General features: G+C 54.1%; 1 protein-coding gene across 1 annotated transcript in view; it reads left to right on the top strand.

Annotated features, from left to right (window-relative positions):
- EIF2B3 (eukaryotic translation initiation factor 2B subunit gamma) overlaps nucleotides 1-6,820 on the top strand; it is a 94,380-nt gene extending 87,560 nt beyond the window's left edge. Inside the window, exon 11 of the mRNA XM_074545906.1 lies at nucleotides 6,604-6,820. Within this exon, the coding sequence (XP_074402007.1) occupies nucleotides 6,604-6,656 (53 nt within the window). The 3' untranslated portion in view covers nucleotides 6,657-6,820. The remainder of the gene's footprint in view (nucleotides 1-6,603) is intronic.
- Nucleotides 6,821-19,529: the final 12,709 nt, after the last annotated feature.

A 19,529-nucleotide genomic window follows, 5' to 3' on the forward strand; every position in this document is an offset into this window, starting at 1 on the left:
AGCTCTGCATTATGGCTCTGTCTGAGCACCAGGCTCATCCCAGTCCTAGCCTTCTCTTTGGTTTTTCTCCTAGTGTTTCTCCCACAGAGACTTTTGTTTTTCTCTCTTACTTGGTTATTCCCAGACACCCACCTGACACCTCCTCTGGTCTGACCATAGCTGCTATTTCCAGTCCCATGCTCCTTTTTTCATCTAGCATTCATTCCCTGACTGCTTTCAGTTGGAATGCTTCCCTTTCTCTCATGCCCAGGCAGGCTCATACTGGGCACAGGAGGGGCGTGGTTCTGTGCCAAGGGCTCCACTGGTCCATACAGCTTGGAGGAAGCCCTGCCTTCCTCCTGCACTTCCATGGTCAGCAGTGCTCACTGCAATCTCTGGAGCTTTTAGCTGTCCTCCTAAGAACATGTGCAAACTTCAGATTTTTTCAAAGGCTTATCACATAGCCAAAACTGTGTGGTTTCTCACAAGAAGAGAAAAAGGCACATATCCAGTAAGGACTGGCTCCCGTTTCCAATCATTTTCCAAGTCCTGTTCCAAGCTTGGAGTCCCAGGACTTCTCAATGAAACAGAATAAGATTGTTTTATTTTAATGAGGGCCAAAGAGCACATTTTTCTCTAATGTCATCCTCTAAAAGCAGGTACATTTTATGAAACCTCCACATGTGAATGGTTCCCTGCTTGTGAGGAGGCTTCACATGAGCCAAGATTTAACAGGGTAGGGACAGAAAGGAACTGAGAGACTTTCTGATGCTCTCACTACATTCAAGTAAGGGCAAGCATCTGCTCTTGCAAGATGCTGAGTACCTCCTGGTGCAGTCTTCAGGAACTGAAAACACTTAGCACGACACAGGGTTGGGATCAGAAGGCATGCTGCTGTGCAGATGGGAGTTGGGAAATCTCATGAAGAACAGACACAGACTAAACAGAGCACATATGTATATTGTGCACAGGGGTGCAAAATGAGCTGGAGGTGATGTAGGAATGGTGTGAATTTATAGCAAAACTGAGAGATTGGTAAGATTTCTCCCTGAAGTAGTTTAACTACTGAATGCCCATGACAAAGATATTGTTGGCAGTTAAAACAGGCATCTCTTAAATAGTTGACATTTTTGTTGCAGTGACTATGCAATGACTATACTGCTAACTAATCCTAATAAGCCTCCTTTCCAAGTTGTATAAAAATGGTTTATGAGTTCTGGCCTTAGCAGTGGCGCAAAACTTCCTTAGAATATTAGAATATCCATCCAGCAATGCTTTGGCCTCCCTTCTGCTGCTGGGGACTGCCACACTTGTGCATACTGTCATTCCCAGCCAGGGAAGTTCAGGCTTCCTGAGTGAGCGGGTTAAATGTGCTGCCACATTCACAGCATGCTGATATTGAAGTCTACCCAGAAGGCAGCAGTTCATAACCTTGTGGAAATATTTTTACATGCTCCACGCAGAGAAAATAACTACTTCTGCTCTGGTAGAGCTCAGGCACATGAAAAAGCCAGGAAGAATACCCCAATAGAAGCTGAGAAAGGACAAAGGCTTGTGTCCAGTGCTCCAGGCAAATACGGCACCTCTGCCATCATATCAGGAAATTAAGATGTAGACAGTCAGACTGCTGTTTTTGAGATCCCTGCTTGCATTTGCTGTGAGGGAATGATAGCCCATGGGAGCACTGATGGATGTAATCTAGTCCCTTCTCACACACTTTGCTGGGACTCTGTCCCAGCGTGAGGACATCAAGCATGTCCCTCTCCCCAAGGAGCTTGCTATCTTAGTTGTATCCCGAGCTCTGGGTCTCCTTTATCCTTTACTAACCTTTCTTCTAAGACCCTATGTGATCAGTTCCCTGTACATCTCTGTCCTCTACCTTCACTCCCTCAATCTATCTGCTCCAACCCACAGTAAAGTCATCTCTCATTGGGCACTGAATCACTCTTACCTTCACACTCTCAAGACAAGTCTCAAGAAGGGTTGAGAGCAAAGGGATTAATTCTGGTTGAACTATGAAAAAAACCTCAGCTGAACCATGGGGCCACCAGCACTGAGAACTGGTGGTTGTTGGATGTAAGGCAGAAGTAAGATCCCTGCTGCCTGTCTGTTCTGTGGGCTGGAGGCCCCAGCTGTGGGCCAGAACTGATCTGCCTGAAGCTACCACTAACCCTCCTGGGGTGAGCTGCACATCCCTCATTCCCTGCATAAAGGAATCCTGGCAGCAGCTGGAACACTCAGCTCATGGGGATCATTGTTGCTGGGGACCCATGGGCTCAACTGATGCCTGCACATTGGGGCTGACCTGGCACTTGGGAGAAATTGTGAGACATGCCTGGCCTTTGGGGCCACAGTGTGGTCACCCTGGTCTCCAGTGATCGTGGAAGTAAAGCTTGGCTGAGGAGAGAACAGGCCTTGACTGGAAAGTCCCACTGCTCTGTAAACACAAACAAATCAGCCCCCATCACCTGCTTCCCTTCTTTATCTGTACATGTAATTTAAAACACCCTCCAGCCTCCCAAAGTCAAGCTTCAGCTGCTTCCCATCCCCTTAAGCCCCTTTAGTTCCTCTCCCCCCCCCTAACCTGGCTGCTTTTCCAGAGCCAACCATCACTGCAGAGACAAGTTGCTCTTCTCTCCCACTCTCTGATCCTTTCTGTCCTGGGTGAATGTGGTGGGAACCACCCACAGCGTGTTTTCGTGCATGCGTTTCTGCAGCCACCCCTCCCCCCCACCTAGTTTTTTAAGTTAAACTATCTCTTGCTTTAAAGAGAGCAAATACACAGCAGTGGCTTTCATCACTGCTGTATAATAGAGCAGTAATTCTGTGCCAGGGACTGTTTTCTATTTTATTTTAAAGGGTTTATAAAACAGTGTATGTAATTGAGTGAGTAAACTGAACGTTTTCTGGAGCCCCTGAGGGCTGAAACTTCGTGGTGGTCCTGGGCCTAGGCCCTAACCCTTTTTTTTCTTCTCTTTTTTTTTTTTCCTCCCTTTCCCCTCCTTCCCCTCCTCCTTTACAACCCAGCGTTGCCACCAGCAGCAGCAGCAGCAATCTGTCTGGGGCTAATTGAGCAAACAACAAGGAGATGCTTTCACATGGCTTTTAAAGGAATGCTCCGGCATCCCCTTTCTGTGAGTGGCTTGGCAGGAACCTGCCAGGAAGGCTGGGGAGCGCTGGGTCCCCGGCCCCCAGCCTGCTGCTGGGGTTTGTGCTGGGCTGCGCAGTCATTTCCGCCCCTCTGTTTATTTGCATTACAATTTGTTTTTAGCCAAGCACCAAAAGCTGTTCTGCTCTCTAGCTCGCCTTGTGCGTATGTTTTTAAGGGGCTAGTGTACAGTATGTGTAAACAAATGTCTTCCCAAGCAGGAACGCGTATATAACGAGTGACAGGTTTTTGATTTACACTCAGTAAAGTCTCTGTGGACACTCGGTTCAAGCACCCAGGCAAATTTCAGGCTGGGCTGCGTCAGCAACTTGAAGCAAAGTGCTAATCAGGAGGTTGAATATGTTGATCAGCTCTGGATTTGCTTAGCACCAGATGCTCCCAATCTGAGAAGATCTAGTTGAACATGATTTAAGATTGAAGAGTCCAACTCTTACGGCTTTCTCAAAGTCCTTTCTCTAATCTGTCTTCTTTCTCTGTGGGCTGAATGCATCTGTAACCCTGCCAGTGTCAGATAAAAGGCAGCCTGGTAAGAAATCCGTAATGGGGAGCTGGGGAAGGAGAAAGGGAGCTGAACAGCAAAGCATGTGAGGTACTTCTCCCTCCTCCCCCAGAGTTTCAGGCAGAGTTTCTGCGGGAACTGAGCTTGCTGGTACCAGCCAGAGCCACTGGCAACTGGCAGCCACGTCTGATAATGAAACACTATCCACAGCTCAGCTCTCTGGCACTCACACTGGAGTCTGAATTCCCTTCGCTCCTCAAGAAGGGCTTTGGGAATGGAAGAGGGAAGCAGGGTGAATCCTTATCTGCCTACCACATCCCCTTGGGGTGCGGAATGGGGCTTTGTTTCTAGCAAAACCATTCCCTTTATCGCTTAAAAACTTTCTCGCAGATTTTAGGCAGGCAGATTCATGTGTTTTCTGTAAGCCTTTGCAAGAAGAAATACGTTTGGTGATATGAGTCTGAAGTAAGAGTGACATACCATGTGTGCCCACTTTGGGGAATCTGGGCCACAGGGATCTAGGAGGAGATGAAACAGGCACAGGGGTGAGAGATGAGGGAATGCTCCAATTTCCCATGTGGCTTTGGCTGCTGAAGCTCCCTAAACTCACTGCTGCCTCAGTTTCCCCATCTGTAAAACAGGAATGCTCTTACTCACCCGTTCTCAAAAAGCATTTTGAACTCATCAGGTGTAAAATACAAGACACCATAAGGCTGCTGCAAGCATGTCAGTGCAAAATACAAATAGTCTCTACCACTTCTGCAGCAAGGTATGTGACAGGACCCATCCCAGCTCTGCACATTTAGGACCGTGGAGGATGCTGTCTGAAATGAAGCAAGAAGTTCCTTATTAAAAAGTATTGCTACAGATAACCTATATATAGAACCATAAATTGACATGGCTCTCTATAAGCCTAGATGAAGGCATGTTTAATCTGCAGAGGCATAATATAATTACTCTCACTGGATGGTAGCCAGGGTCTTATTCACATCATAGAAATCAACATGATAGATAGTCTGCTTGGAGGAGGTTCAGGAATGGAGTCACAGGAGTTGCTACAGGGCCTGTTGAGATATATTGGGAAAGTTGTTGGGGGTGAGGAATGTTATAGCAAGAAATGCTGCAGGTTGGATTTGAGGTACCTTGGCAAGGCTGTGTGGGGTCCAGGACGGGAGGAGAGAGGTGCTGAAGGCTGGACTTGGGGCTATTGGCAAGAGTTGTCCTGGAGAAGTTGTGTGGTGCTACCTACATCATGCTTGCACCTGGCACTTGTACAGTCAGCCCCTCATTTTCCTGAGCATTGCATCCACCTCTGCTCATCCTGCCCAAAGTGCTGGAGACTGAGCTCCAGGATGTTAATGTGAGGCTCCAGGACTAATTACCAGTTTACAATAAATACCCTGAGCAAAGAGCTGAATGTCTCAATCTGATGCTGCAGGTGAGAAGCAGCCCCTTGGTCTCCTTATTTTAGCCTTCACGAAGGGTCTCTGAAAGGAAGTGGTGTGGCTCACTCATTCTGTCCCTCAGGCTGAGAAGATTGCATACGATCCATATGATTGTGGGGTTCAGGTTGCGGTGAGAAATTATCTTGCCACAGTGCAGAGGTTTATAGAGCACAATTTGATCAAACCTTTACTGGAGCAATGGTTTGCATGGCACAAAAGGTTGCATCTTGAATTTTAAACCAAGAGAAGCACCATGTTGGCCCAGCCACTTTGGGAATTGCCAGGAATTTCTTCCTTTAGCCAAAGGTGGGATATTTGTTGTTTTGCAGCAATCTTGCATGATACACTCCCCTGAGGGGAGGAGTTTTGTAGGTAAATAAAACACAGCTCATCGTTTCCATCATCCTTGGCTATCTACCCCCACTGCTGTGTAAGGTGTGGGAGACACCAGAGCCTCCACTGGTGTATCCCAGCCCCTCACAGGCCTTGACACTTTATCCCAGGCTCCAGAGACAATTGTTATTCCTAATTGCAGGAGGTAAGATGAAGAGCCTAAGGGCATGGGACTCACCACCTGAGCTCCACCTGGATAGGTGTCCAGCTCCTGGAGAGCAGTTTAGATTCACCACCTCCCCCACAGTACCCCAAGGACACCCACTTTGAGCACACCAGCTTTGTGTCATGCTCTGAGGCCACATGCTTGGGTTTTTTAAGCACTGGGCTTTCAGTTGCGTGTTTTTATTATTTTGGCTTTAGATCCTTTATTTGCAGTCCTTCCCTGACAAGCTGCTTTTGCATTTTAAAGGGAAGGCTCTTTCAGTACAGTGCATTAACAGTGCTGGGGCAGGGACTGGCACATTAATGTGTCCACTGGGGCTGTGCAAAGCTCCTGGGAACAGGCAAAGGAGTGACCTTGCAGAAATTGCCCCTCCAACAAATTTGCTCCTGAGGGTCAGATTTAAATTAAAAAAAAAAAAAAAAGAAAATAAAACACAAAAAATCTCTTGTTTTTAAGCTGCCAGGGCTGAGTTGAGATTGCTGAGAGGATCTCACACTGCCTTGGTGATGGCCCCCTGGTGCTGAGCAGCCCTTTTCCCCCCCAGCATCCAAGCAGTTTGGGTTAGACAGTGCTCTTTAGCGCCAGGGTGGATTACTGATCTTTAATTTTATGTCCAATCTCCATGTTAGATGTTGACGGTTCCTTGCCTTGACCTAGGTGTACACCTGTCAGTAGCAGCTGTGACTTCCGTAGGGCCTCTCTTGTTTATTAGTGACACATACATGTGAAAACTCTCATTAGAGAAATCTCCTGATGTTTAGTCAGTTGTTTAGGCTTTCACCATGTGTGTGGGATACTGTCGGAAAGACGCTTGAGTTCAGCAAATCTCTGTTTGAGTTCTCCAGAATCTGCTTTTCTCATTTGTTTTAAAGTTGCAGATTTAAAAAATGCAAGGTCTGAAGCTCTGCTGCAAAACTCAATTGCTCTTCTTTTCCTCCCTCTCTCTTTTCAGCCAAACATGTTAATGAAGTCATTGTGGGCACCGAACAGCTGATGGAGATATAACCCGAGTAGCTTTTAAAGATGATTTTATGGAAGCCAGCAGCAGAACCAGATGTTCGAGCATCGTAAGATCATCCGTACAGATCAGTACTGGCATGGTTTACCCTGTCATTGCTCCTTTCCTGTTCAGCTTTATATTTATGTCTTAATAAAGGAGTATTTGCAGAGCAGAGTGTCCGTGGGCCCCTCCCCCCTCATTGGGATGCGCGCGGGTTGGTGCCGGGTGAGATCGCTCCTGCCCGGCCAGCGCACTGTACTTTTCCAGCAGAAGGGAGAGCGGGGACCACACAGACTGTGCCCACTCCAAAGAATGACTTAGCCGCCCTCCCTGCGGCGTAAATCACATCCCTGCAGTCCTGCACCACCGTCCCTGAGCCTGGGAGAAACTGCTCAGGATGCTGCTTGTGCATCTCATCAGCACAGCAGGCGGACAGTGAGAACAGCGGCTGTGCCGGCTGCTCTTTGCCACCCAGCAGCTTCGCCGGCCTTCTCCTCGTCCTCACTGTCTCTCATGATGCTGCCCCACCACACAGAAGCATTTAATCTGTGCCTCTTCCCCTCTGTAATGCAGTCAAAGAGTTTGGCACCCATTTCCATCAGGGCTGAGTTTGGTCTGATACTTTGAAATTCTGCCCAAGAGCAAGTATGTCAGAGCTGGTGCATGAAGGAGGCATGAGGTGTAAACAGTGGGTACTCCCTGCCTTATTTTGATGGTTCTTCCTGTCAGTCCACTGTTCCTAATCCCAGACAAGAGGTCTCTCCCCACACTTGGATGATCCGTGGATGACTGTACCTGTGTCTCTGAGATGAGTTGCTCGTGTTAATGTGAAACGCACAGCCTTGTGGTCAGGGCCTGTGCCAGGATTGTAAAGCACCTGGATGGGATTGAAACACAAGCTGTTCTTTAATGTTTATAAATTGGACACAAGTTCCTACCTAAAAGTTGTTTATTAGAATGTAGTAGGATTGAACAGGACATTTATCTGCCCCTGGCAGTTTGACATCCAGAGGTGCTTACAGCAACTGGCAGGGATGGTATTTCATTAACTGAAGTGATAAATGTTAAATGTGTGCTTCATGGGCATCTGTGACCCCTGAGGAGAGTTACCATTTCCTAGTTAATTTGACAGGAGAGAGATTATAATCCAGACATTCCCTGAGTTTCATAAACAAAATCCTTCTTCTACAGATTGGAATGGAAACTATGGGTAAGGATGAGCTTCAAGGTCTGTGACAAGCTGCAGAGAAGAAATGCACTGCAGTTCAGCTCCAGCTTTGTGCTGGAGGTTTTGTCTCGTGTATGTGCGCAAACATGTTCCTAAGGTACGAAGCCTTTTTCATCCAAGGATCGCAGAGGTTTTACAGAGGTTAATTAAAGAGAGTTCTTGTCTCTGTGTGCGGCAAGGGAGAGAGGCTCCATTTTGGGTGTGTAGAAACAGAAGCAGAGTGGAGTGTAATTACCTAGCTTTGCATTTTACCAGAAGGCTGGCAAAGCCTTGAGAGGTTTGCAGGGACTTTGACTCACAGTCCTTTTGCTGAAACACAAAGCCTTCTCCCCCTCTGTTTTTAGGATACATCTTAACTTCTGAAAGGTCTGCATTGCCTTCTTTAGCAGCTACAGCTTTACCTCCTTGTGCCTTAATTATATGTTAAAGTCTCAGTCCTTTTGTTTAGCTAATTTAAGAAGAGGGTGGGGGGCTCTTTACTGTGTCGGTTAGAATTTAGCATTAATTTAGTGTTCTCTGACACTTGAAAACCTGGCTAGGATTTGAGGCATTTTCTTTTCCTTTTCGCCTTTTACAACCTGCAGGTGTTTGGTGTGAGATAAAAGTAGATCCCAAAGTGAGATTTCACAGCACAAATTATCAAAGTGAAGATTCACTCTTGATGTAGTCTACGTGTGTGGCAGTAATTATGAAAAATAGTTCAGGATAATAGGGCCTTCAGGAATCCTAAGACAGGCACTGGGAGGTTAACCCTTCCTCATCTAACCTGGCCTCCACACTGCTGTCATCATCAGGTGAGCATGTGATGGGTTGGGTCAGGCAACTTCACAAACCGAGTGATGTTTGAGTCATTGAGAAAATTGGGGAGGTGACTGAGGACATCAGGTTCTGTTCCCAGGTAGTTTTGGATGTGACTGTTTGGTCCCAGGTCACAGAGACATTCTGGAAGGTGTTACTAGTACAGGCTGCTCACCAACTTTGAGGAATGGAGCACCTTTCAGACACAAATAAGATGCTCTGTCACCCCCAGGCAGCTGAGCATTACAGCTTGTGCCCATCACAGTGTTACTGGTGTCAAGGTGGTGCTATATAGGCAACATTTCTCTGAAGGAGATGAAAGTTCTCCAGTTCTGTAGGCGCTGGCTCTTTCTCGACAGACTCGTCCTGAACACTTCTTTGGCAGATGTAACGCCAGGTTGCTGTGAAAAGGTTCTTGCAGTGGCTTGTCACGTGCTGGATCTGCATGGGGTAAAGCAGAGGTTTTCTTGATGTCCTGATGGCCAGCAGGACCACTGGCTTTCCTGAGTGGTGTCTTGCTAGCTGCTCCCAAAAGGCTTTACCTGTCACCAGGGCAGCAGGGTTGGTGTGTGTGTGCACCTGGCCACACTTCTTCCTGTGAGTCCTGCCCTGCTGGCACGCCATGGCAGAGGCACCTGAGCTCTGTCTGACCCCTCACTCTGGCTCCTATGAGAGCTGGGTGCAACTGGCAGCAGCTCTGCAGCCAAGTGCTTGCCAAGATTTTTGCAGCCAAGCTCATTTGTAAGACGCAGATTTGGGAAGAGCATGTGTTGGGCAGTTGCACACACCCAGAGCTGTGGCTCACCTCCCTCAGCAGTTTGTGTTTGCTTTTGTAGGTGGCTGTTGGGATCTTTCAAGAAGCAGCAGCTCATCTGATCCCTTCTGCAGTCAAACCAAAGCAGATGGCTCCCATCTTCCTGGCAGCCCTGGAAGAGAGCCACATGAGGTGAAGGCAAACAGGGCAGCCATTCCCAGGGATGGTGGGCTTCCCACCCCCATGGTGTTCAAATGGACACAAAAACTTTGCACCTAGCTCTGATCTTGCTTTTAGGACAGTTTTTTGGTTTGTGGGCAGGAAGGGGAGAGTAGAGCCTGAGCAGTCATATGACCTCAGCTACAGAGGTCTGGCTCCCTGGTCACCTCTCCAGGTGACACTGTGTGTGCAGCCCTTGCAGTAGGATTCTCCTGGATCTCTCAGGGTTGTGATCACAAGGACTTGACAATCTTTTACTGCCATCAGTCTCCAAGGTTGATTGTGCATAGCCATGCTCCTGCTGCCTTCCTTGCTATCTCTGCACCCCACTGTCCTTCCTCTGGCTGCCTGGGAAGAGTGCTTTTCACCATGCCCCGGGCACCCTTGGACTTTGCTGGTCCAGAGATGAGTATTTTCCCAATAAAGCCTCACAGGTCTGGGGAGCACCATTGTTTTCCAGAGGTGCCTTACTGCCTTCACACTGGCCCAAGTCCCCAGTGAAGGCCAGTAGTGGCTGCTGTGGTCCGTGCCCAAGGCAGAGTGGGATGGAGCCCCACGTGGGGCTCGCAGAGGAGCCGCCTGTGCCGGCGGCAGTGCTGTGACAGACGCACGTTGCACAGTGTGTGGTGTAATCCAGCCCCAGGACACAGCAGTGCCGCCCTCCCGTCACACACAGCCACTCCTGTGGTGGCCTTTGGTTATCTGTTTTAAAGGATTGATTACTGCAGTGTGCAGTTGGGGCTGGGGCCTTTGGCGTTGCAGGCTGCCCACTGTGCACTGACCTGGCGCATCCCAGAGCCATGGGGGAGCGCAGAGCATGGGGCCCTTCTCACTGGCTGCCTGCAGAGTTAATTTGGGGATGTGGAGATTCCCCCACCAGCACCCAGCACCTCTGCAGCAGCCTGCCCACCGAGGCTCGCTCCCTCTCCGGCAGAAGGCTGATTTCTGGATCCTGTCGGTTTTCACTCCATCTCCCAGGAGCCAAGGTCCACAGCCGCGCCTGTGCCTCCCAGACGGGCCGGCAGACGGGAACTTCCTTCCAGCTCCTATAGACAGACATTTTATATACGTTAAAATACGTGTGTATATAAATATGGAAAGCAAGAGCTTGGGAGAGTTTGAGTCTAAATAAACTTGTATGTTTTAGGCTTTTAAAATGCTAATGTTGAATTTCAGGGGATGGGGGACGGCAAGGGGATTGATGGACTGAGGACCAAGACAGCTGATGAGCTTGGATCAGTGCCTTTACAATTCAAGGAAAAATGGGATAGTTTGGGAAGGAAAAAGGGATTTTCTTGTTTTTGTTTTTAGTAGAAAATAAAAGAAGCTGCCTTCTTATTTGCCTCCCTCCCCCAGCGTCAGAGCAGCAAGCGACTGGTGTTGTATGCATAAGCTATTCCTTTGTGCAACATCTAAATGGTTAATTGTGTTTGAGGAAGATGTACGGGCGAATGGAGGGACCACCCAGCAAGAGACAGACAAGAAAGAGCGATCTCTGAAATGTTTAACCAGAGAGAGAGCAAAGTTGTTTAAAAATATTTAATTTACAACATTCCACACTGCTGATTATAAATCGGCCGTCCAAAAACACTGCTGCGTGCGGGGAGGGATCCAGGCAGCATGAAACAAATTCTTGTGATTGTTTTTCCTATCTTCCTCCCTCCTTTCCTTGGGGAGTTTAACCCTGTGGCAGGATGCGGGTTGCCCCAGGCAGGGAGGGCAGCCCTGTTCCCCAGGACTGTGGTCTCCAGTGCGAACACCTGCGCCTGGGGCCGGGGTGCATCCGCCTGCTGGCGCTGGGAGAGTTGGAGGGGATAGTGAGGAGCAACCAACCGGCTACACTGGCAGCAGTGATGGGTGTGATGGTCAGTGGGTAATGGCCTCTGATCTCCACCCCAGGGTTCCCCAAAGCATCCAGCTGTGTTCCCAAGGAAAGCCACGAATCCCCCGGTAATGGGTTGAGAGACTTGAGGAGGCAAACCTGGCCAGTCTGTGCCATCCTTGAGACGTTGCTCGTCATGGTGATGATGGTGCCTGCTCTTGGGGTTGGCAACTCAGCCGTGTCACCCATCCATTTCCAGCGGCGCCAGGAAGGACCCAGGCCCTCACAGGGCCATTGAGCAACAGCAACATCTTCCCCTGCTTGGGCCTTTCTGCAAAGGGGGTGGTTGGTGCCGGACGCCGGGAAGAAGGGATTTGGCCGCGCTCTGCTTGCAGCCACTGCTGATGCACAGCTGGCTGTGACGCACCCTGCTGCCCCAGCCATGCTCCCTCCGTGCAAGAGGCTGGGATTGCTCTCTGAGTCCAGTCTGCTCTGGATGGTGGCCAGACCATCCACCCCATCACCTGGGGTTCACTCTTCAATGCTCTCACCATGATGTTCTTTCCAGTCTTCATAGCCCCTATTCTTCCTCTACTAAGAGACTTCTGGGAGAAGACACTCCTGGGAATGGCCCTGGGAGACCAGGCAGTGTGCACATGGTGGAGGTTTGCCCCTTATTCCTCAGCCCTGTCATCATCCATCCTCATGGATGTTGCCTGTGGGGTTGGAGAGCCACCGTGCCAGTCAGGTGCAGGGGAAGGGATGAGAGGCACAGCCCCTGGCTGGTGACCCCACTCCACAGAGAGGATCGGAGTGGAGCTGAGGGGTGGGAGGGGTGCAAGAGGAACCAGGATCCAAAAGCAGTGGCTGCTCTCACTATAGATCCCTCCTTGGCATCCTCTTGTAGATCCCACCTTGGAGAGCAGAAGCCAGGGTGCTTTCACACGTCTGTTGCCCCAGGATCCCTGGCCACAGAGCTCATGGGCCCAGTCACCAGGGAGGGCAGGGGTCTCGCCTGTTCCTGGCAAGAATGGAGCACCGGGAGAACTGCAGGGCCCTTTGCCGGGGATTGCCACCCATTTCCTAACCCCTCACCAGCCAGGAAGCCTCGCTGGCCACCTGGACACTTCCTCGCGTGCAGCGAGGGCCTGTGACAGCCCGAGGAGCCGGGGTGGGTTTGGCTGCTTGCCCCGGTGGCGAGCTCGGCTCTCAGTGGCTGCACCGCTCCGGGCCCTGCCAGCCCCAGCCGGTGCCGGGAGCGAGAGCGGAGACAAAAGAGCTTGTGTCCGCCTGCCAGCAGCCGGCCCCGCCGAGCGGCCGCCCGCCCAATTAAACCGTGCCCGCTTCCCATGCGGCAGGGGCGCCCGGCGGGCTCGCTGGCCCCCTCCCACCACCCACCGGCCCCAGGGGACCACCACCCTGTGGGGCCTCCCCTGCCTCCCCGCAGGCGCCGGCGCTTCCGCAGCCCTTGTCCAGTATGAATGCGCTGCCTTGGTCCCCAGCGAGGGCACCTCCACCGGCCCGTGATGGGGATGGCTCGCCCCGATCCCGAACATCTCCTGTTCCCCAGGCTTTTCTCGCACCTCGGGGCTCGCAGCACCCGCCAGCGCAAGCGATGGAGTGCTGAGCATCCCTCCCTGCTCCTGCTGCCTCCAAGGAAGGGTTGGATCAGGATGAGACCTGGCAGCAACAAACTGCCGCGGCGGGAGCATCCCCACACCCCGTCCCGACCCACGGGCCGGTGTCACATCCACTTAGTTGGCTCCGAAAATCCCTTGCCCTGACACCTTGTTAAATACCCACCAGGGGTCACAGTTCCTGGGATTCTTTTTCCTGCTTTTCCTTTACCCGCTGAGACGTTTCGGTTGGCAGGAGCTCTCCCCCCGCTATTAGGTATCTTTCGGGGAACAAGAAACCTAGATCACTTACAAATTAATTTGGAGTTAAACCTACAGAAAATGAGAAACATGCTGCTTTGCAGGAGAGAGTGCTTGGCCAGCGATCAAGAAAAATACATCCAAACCGCCCGATGAGGCAGCTCGGCCGCGGCCGGGGATGGGGGCTACGCGCTCAAGGTAGCCGGCAGCTGTATTCGGGTGCACCTTAATGCAGCTGAGGCCTTCCCTCCCAGTTAAAAAGGAGAAAAGGGAATACCAGCTTCCCAGCCTGGGGGGGAACGTGGGGAAGGCTGGCATAGGGTGCAGCACTGCAGCATGGGGGGTCTGCCTGCTCCAGCACCTTTGCCAGCAGGATGAGGACCAGCCACCCCATGGTGTATGGAGACCTTTGCACCAGCGTTTCCCCATCGTCACAGCTGTATCCCTGGGGCCACAGCAGCTTGTGCCAGGGCTGGTTCCCGAGAAGGGGTAGGATGCCACGTCCCCTCATCCCACAGCGCCTTGTGTCAGCCCTCTGGCCAACAAGGTGCCGCTGGCCAAGGGAATGCGGAGCGATGCGAAGGATCCCGAGCCCTTTGGCAGGCGGGTGGGAGCAGCCCCCGGTGCCAGGCGCTCCCGAGGGTCACGGGTGCGCGTTTGGCCGCCACCGCGCATTGTGTCTGCTGCGCGAGCGGCTGCGCCGGGAGGGGGCCGTGCGGGGGAGGCCGGGGCGGCGGAAGAGCAGTGATAAGATAAAAGGTCTGCTTTCCCATGCCGAGGAGCCGGGGGGGGGGAACGCGGGGCGAGCGGCGAGGCCACCCAGGTTTCAAGCACTCGGCCTCGGCGCCTGACCCCGGCACATTCAGAGAGCACTTCCTAAATTTGTCTCCTGTGTTCCTGACTCACAAGCAATTTCCTCACCCATAAAACGGCGTCGGCATGAAAGGACTGGCCGGGACACCAATTACTTGTCACCGTTTTACCACCCCGCTGCTCACCAGTTTGCAGCCCCCGGCAGTGCCTGGCCAGGATCTCCCCCCTCCTCGTGAAGCCCCTCTGCCCATGGGGACGCGGCAGCCGGGGTGCCCTGTGCCCAAAGGTTCAGCGCAGCAGAGGGATCCCCAATGCCCGGCACCTGACAATGCCCCCAGGCAGAACCATGCAGCCTCTCCAGTGCTCCTGGGCATCCTGAAGGAATCACCCAGCCCAGCCTGCAATCAGGGGGACGTTAAGCATCCCCAGGCCCCTCAACCCTGTACGGGTGTCATCCCTGTGCTGGCATTGGTAATAAAGATGCTTCTATGTGTCTGCATAGGAGGAAGCAAGGCTCCATCATCACAACTGTGGTGGCACCATGAGCACAGCCAATGGCCCTGACACAAAGCCCATGACCCACGCTGGCACAGGGCATTGTCATTTGGGTGTCTCTGTGCCCTGCCTTGTCCCTGTTCCCTGTGCCTCTGTGCCACCTCAGCTGCCTGTCCCTGGTCCCCAGTGCCGTGCCCGGTGCTGTCACATCCCCAGCTGCTCCCGCGCTCAGGGGATGTGGAGGGGGCAGACTGGTGCAGAAGGGCACGGAGCTGTGGAGGTCCCGGAAGGGTCTGAGCACAGCCAGGACTCCTGAGGAGCCCTCATCTGCCTCCTGGGCGTGGGGAGATGTTGTGCAGCTGCGCCTGCAGCCCGACCTTCCCCAACAGCAGTTACCCACGGTCCCTGTGGAAAATCGCTCCAGCTCTGTGCCGGCACAGGGCGAGGTTTGCCCAGGGCCTGGCGAGCGCCACCGCGGCTGCTAAACGGGTTTTATGGTGGGATTTAGAGACTTTTCTGCTGGGTAATTGATTTGCCCAGGCAGTAAAAGATCAAGGCAGGGGCTCAGACGGTGGCTCCCCGCATCTGCCCACCGAGCAGGCCAGGGCACGGGTGGCTCGGGGCACGGCCGGGGCTGGCAATGCCCAGTGCCACGATGCACAGCGTGGGGTGCCACGGCCCCACAGCGATGGCACGGGTGCTACGGGGCCGTTCAGGAGCTCCCTTGCAGCACACCCCCGCTCCTGCATCCTCGCATCCCCCTCCCCAACCCCACCACAAAACAGCCCCCAAAGGAGACAAAAGGGGCTGTTTGGGGACCTGCCACCTGCTAGTCCCCATCCTACAATACCGCAGTAAAGAGGCACCAAACAAAGGCCTTAAAATCCTAAAGGGGCCCATTCATTAGGGTGACAAAGGGGGAAAGAACTACATTATCATAATTAATCCCGGTGCTGGCGGTGGGTGGCAGGGCTCTCTGTCTTCCAAGGTGGTGTGGGGACGGCCGGTGTCACCACGTCCACACACTATTGTGCGCCGTGGCCTTGCGGGGCTTAGGCGGGTTTTAAGCTCTGTAAACACCACAGGACCCCCGCCACGGCTACCAGGGATGCCGTCCTTCCCCCCCGGCCCCTCCCCAGCCCCGGCTGTTTGTCTTCTTGCTGCAGACCCCCCTAAAATCCCAGGGCTGGGATGGGTCCACTGTGCCCCCTCGGTGCACCTGCTCCCAAGACCGCTGGGGAGTAGGGAAGAACTTGGAGCCCCAGGTCCTGCTGGTGGTGCTGGGATGAGGGCTCGCTGTCTGTATTCCATGTTGTATTTCCCATGGAGAGTTACTCCAGGTGCGATGTGCCAAGGACTGCTCAGGCATTCCCTGGCCGTGGAAATGGGGCTTTATCTCTTCCCTATCTTATCCTTATCTGGGGGGATGAGGTGGACTCTGACCTGTGGACCAGCTGTTGGTTGTTCCCTGCTGTTTGGGAGGCACAGGGAAACTGAGGGACGGTGTGGCACCCAGAGATGCACGGGCATTTTGAGGGATGTTAGCACCCTATCTCCAATCCCCTCTGTTGGATTCTGCCTCCCTTCTCCATCCCTTCGACACATCATGCCTTGGGACACACACAGTACTGGCTGAGGAAGCAATGGGGCCGGGGACACACTGACACTCCCTGTCCATCTGTGGGGCCTTCCCTGCGCCCCCAGCTCTCTGTCCAGCTCGACAGGGTCCCAGTGCTGGGTGCTGTGCAGCCCTGGGGTCCCTGAGAGCCCGTGCCTGGCTGCGGGCCGTGGCCAGCGGGCTGTGCCGGTGCTTGGGAGAGCACCATCTGGTTTCCAGCTAGCTAACGCCCGGCGCTGGCTCCCGGCAGAGGAGTTGCTGCTGCGGCCGCGGCTGTTTACAGCGTGCTGAGGCTCTGGCATGTCCCTGCCAAGTCCCCTCTGCCTCTCCCCCCGGCCATGGGGCTCTGGGGCTGCATGGTGGCCATGCAAAGCTCAGTTCCACGCCCCAGCCTCTGCCCAGCCTCTGCTTGCCCGGAGGATGCTGCTGCCGGCCGCGGCTGCTGTCCTGGGCTGCCCTTCCTGAGGAGCGCTCGCTGTGGCGGGGCTCCTGCCACCGGGATTTTCACATCCCCTTTGCTCAGCGGGGTGGGACACGCAGTGTGGGGACAGGGTGGGCTCCCCGGACACTCCATCCTCTCTGTGGGTACTCTGTGGGTGCCGTGCCCGGCTCGGCCCAGCTCCCACCGCATCCTGCCGGCTCACCCCGCCATCTCCGGGGGCGAGGGTGGGCAGTGCCCGGGCAGCCGCCGTGCGGGGCTCCCGCAGCCTCCAGTGCCACAGAGACACTGCGCAGGGTGGGGGCTGCGCCGAGCCATTTGCCTTTAATTGAATTTATTTGTTACAACCCCAAACAATGTAAAGCAGGCTTCTCCCAGGCTCCAGCTGCCTGCCTGCCCATTAAAATACCATCTAGAACAGCAAATCCCCCCTCCCGCCTTGATATAAAACAGCCGGTCAGCAAGAAGCGGCAGGAGAAGTCTCCGTGCGTGCGAGCCGAGCCCCTGCTCCCCATCCTGCTCCCCCAGGGCCTGCAGGGCTCCCAGTCCCCCTTCGGGTGGCTCCGGGAGAAACGAGTGCCCTGCAGGGAGACTCAAGGCTCATCTCTGTGGCGTCAGGGCAGGGCAGGCTGAGCCCCGTCCTGCCATTTTCCAGTTGGTTTTTCAATCCTCATTGGCGTGGCAGGATCTGGCCCTGTCACTGGTATTGTCACTCCTGCTGCAAATCTTGGGATCCCCAAACCAGCTGCTCTTCTGCTGAGCCCCATGGCCTCTTGCACAGGTCCTGGGGGACAGCTGGTCCCTGGGGACCACACTGGCAGTGGGAGGGCAGTGGAACAGGGATGGTGTGGAGCAGGCAGGGGTGCCAGGGGTGATCCTGTCCTCATGGTGCTCCTGTGGCACAGCACCCTGGTGCCAGTGTGCGTGCGCAAGGATGGGGTCATGGAAGCTGAGTGTTACAAGGTCCTGTAGCACTGGGTGCCCATGTCCTAGGGAAACCCTTGGTACCCTGGGACGGGGCAGTGCCAGCTCACCCCCAGGCCCTGGAAGACACTGAACCATTCTCCATGGGCCATTCCATGACTTTTCTGAGGACATTGATGACATTTCCCAGGGTGCAGGGCAGGGCGGGAGGGCCCCAGGTGGAAACCAACGATGACAGACAGGGAGCCGATGGAGAACGTGGGGAGGGGGAACCATCCCTGCTGGAAAGGAGGACGACAACTTACATTTTAAATATTAAGCTGATAAAAAGCTGCAGCTGCCCAGCGGTAGTGCGGGTCCATGGGGAAGGGGAATGGTGGAGCTGCTAATAGCAATCAGGCTGCAGAAGTGCTGAATAGCCGTTTCCCTTCTGTATTTGGGGACACGCCAGATGCTACAGGCCTATCGCTGGACGAGGCAGAAACCCTTTCCGTGCCGCTGGGGCCCAGGAGAGCTCGGCAGCCGCAGGTTGGGCTGTGGGGCTGTGCCTGGGGGGCATGGAGAAACTGCCCCAGGCACTACTCCCTTTATTTATTGGGGTGCCCCTGTTTTGGTGAGGGGAACACCAGGCTAAGCATCTTGGGATTGCTCCAAGGTAGTGATGAGGGGACTGTACTTGGGTTGGGTGCTGCTCCGTGTTGGTTGACCAACTTCCCTGGGTGCCCTCAGCAGCTCCTTGGGGCAGCTTTCCTGGTGGGAGCAGCAGCAGGTCTATCCAATAAAGCACTGAGAAAGGAGTAAAATTAGCAGAGAAACAATCCTAATCACCCCACAAATTATGTGCCATTTATCTCTGGCTCTTTTGCACTTCCTGTGCCCCATGGATGGGGTTTTTGTGCCCCTGGCCTCCAACTTTGGGATGTTGGGCTTGGCTCCCCATGGCAGGGGATGGGGCAGTGCTTGTGGATACACCCAAGGAGTGGAATGTCTTCCTGCCCCCCACTGTGGCCTGGGGGAATATCTGGCCTCTAGCTGATACTGGGGGTGGGTGGACACCCTGCTTTTGTGGGGAGGGGAAGAAGGGATAAATACTGTTGGCAAAAGGTATTAATTGGGATGCCTGGTCCTTTGAGGGAGAACATCTGGCCCTTGAAGAAGAGATGCCCATCCCTTGGGATGGCTGTTAGAGAGATGCACGGACTCTGGAAGATCACTGACTACCCCTTGATATGGCTATAAGGGTGCTGCCAAGCCCTTGGGGGGTGGCCACAGTGGGACATCCAGCCTTTAGGAGGGCTGCCAATCTCTTGGGAAGTAGCTGTGGGAAGATGCCTGGCCCTGGAGGAGACACCGAGCCCCTTGGGGTGGCTCTGGGTGGGGGGGTCTGCCCGGCACTGGGGAGAGGGAGCAGACGGGGGAATGTTTGGACCAAGGAGGGTGGCTGGGGGTGGTGCGTCCCCGAGGAGAGGCTATGCGCACAACACCCTGCCCTCGGGACACGCTTCGGAGGGATGCCATTCCTTGGGGCATCTCCAGGGGGCTGCCTACCCTTTGAGGGGCAGCTGTGGAAGAAGGATGTAGGGAACGCTTTACTTAGCCGGGTGCCCATCCTCGGGGGCACAGCTATGGGGGGGCGGTGAGAGGGCTGCGCACCCACCCCGGGGACGCTCACAGGGGGGATGCCCGTCCTGCCCGTGCCCGGGGCTGTCTGTGGGGCGCTGCCGGTGCCGGAGGCGCGGGGCAGCCCCGGCTCGGGCCGTGCCGTGCCCTGGTGCGGCCGCGGCCGCGCTCCCCCCCGCGGCGGGGCCGGTGCGGTGCGGCGCGGGGCGGCGCGGAGGAGAGCGCGGTGTGTGGCCGCCGGCGGCGGGCGCGCCGTTGCTTAGCAGCGGCG

This window comes from Zonotrichia albicollis, chromosome 8 (assembly GCF_047830755.1).
Source record: "Zonotrichia albicollis isolate bZonAlb1 chromosome 8, bZonAlb1.hap1, whole genome shotgun sequence".
NCBI lineage: Eukaryota > Metazoa > Chordata > Aves > Passeriformes > Passerellidae > Zonotrichia > Zonotrichia albicollis.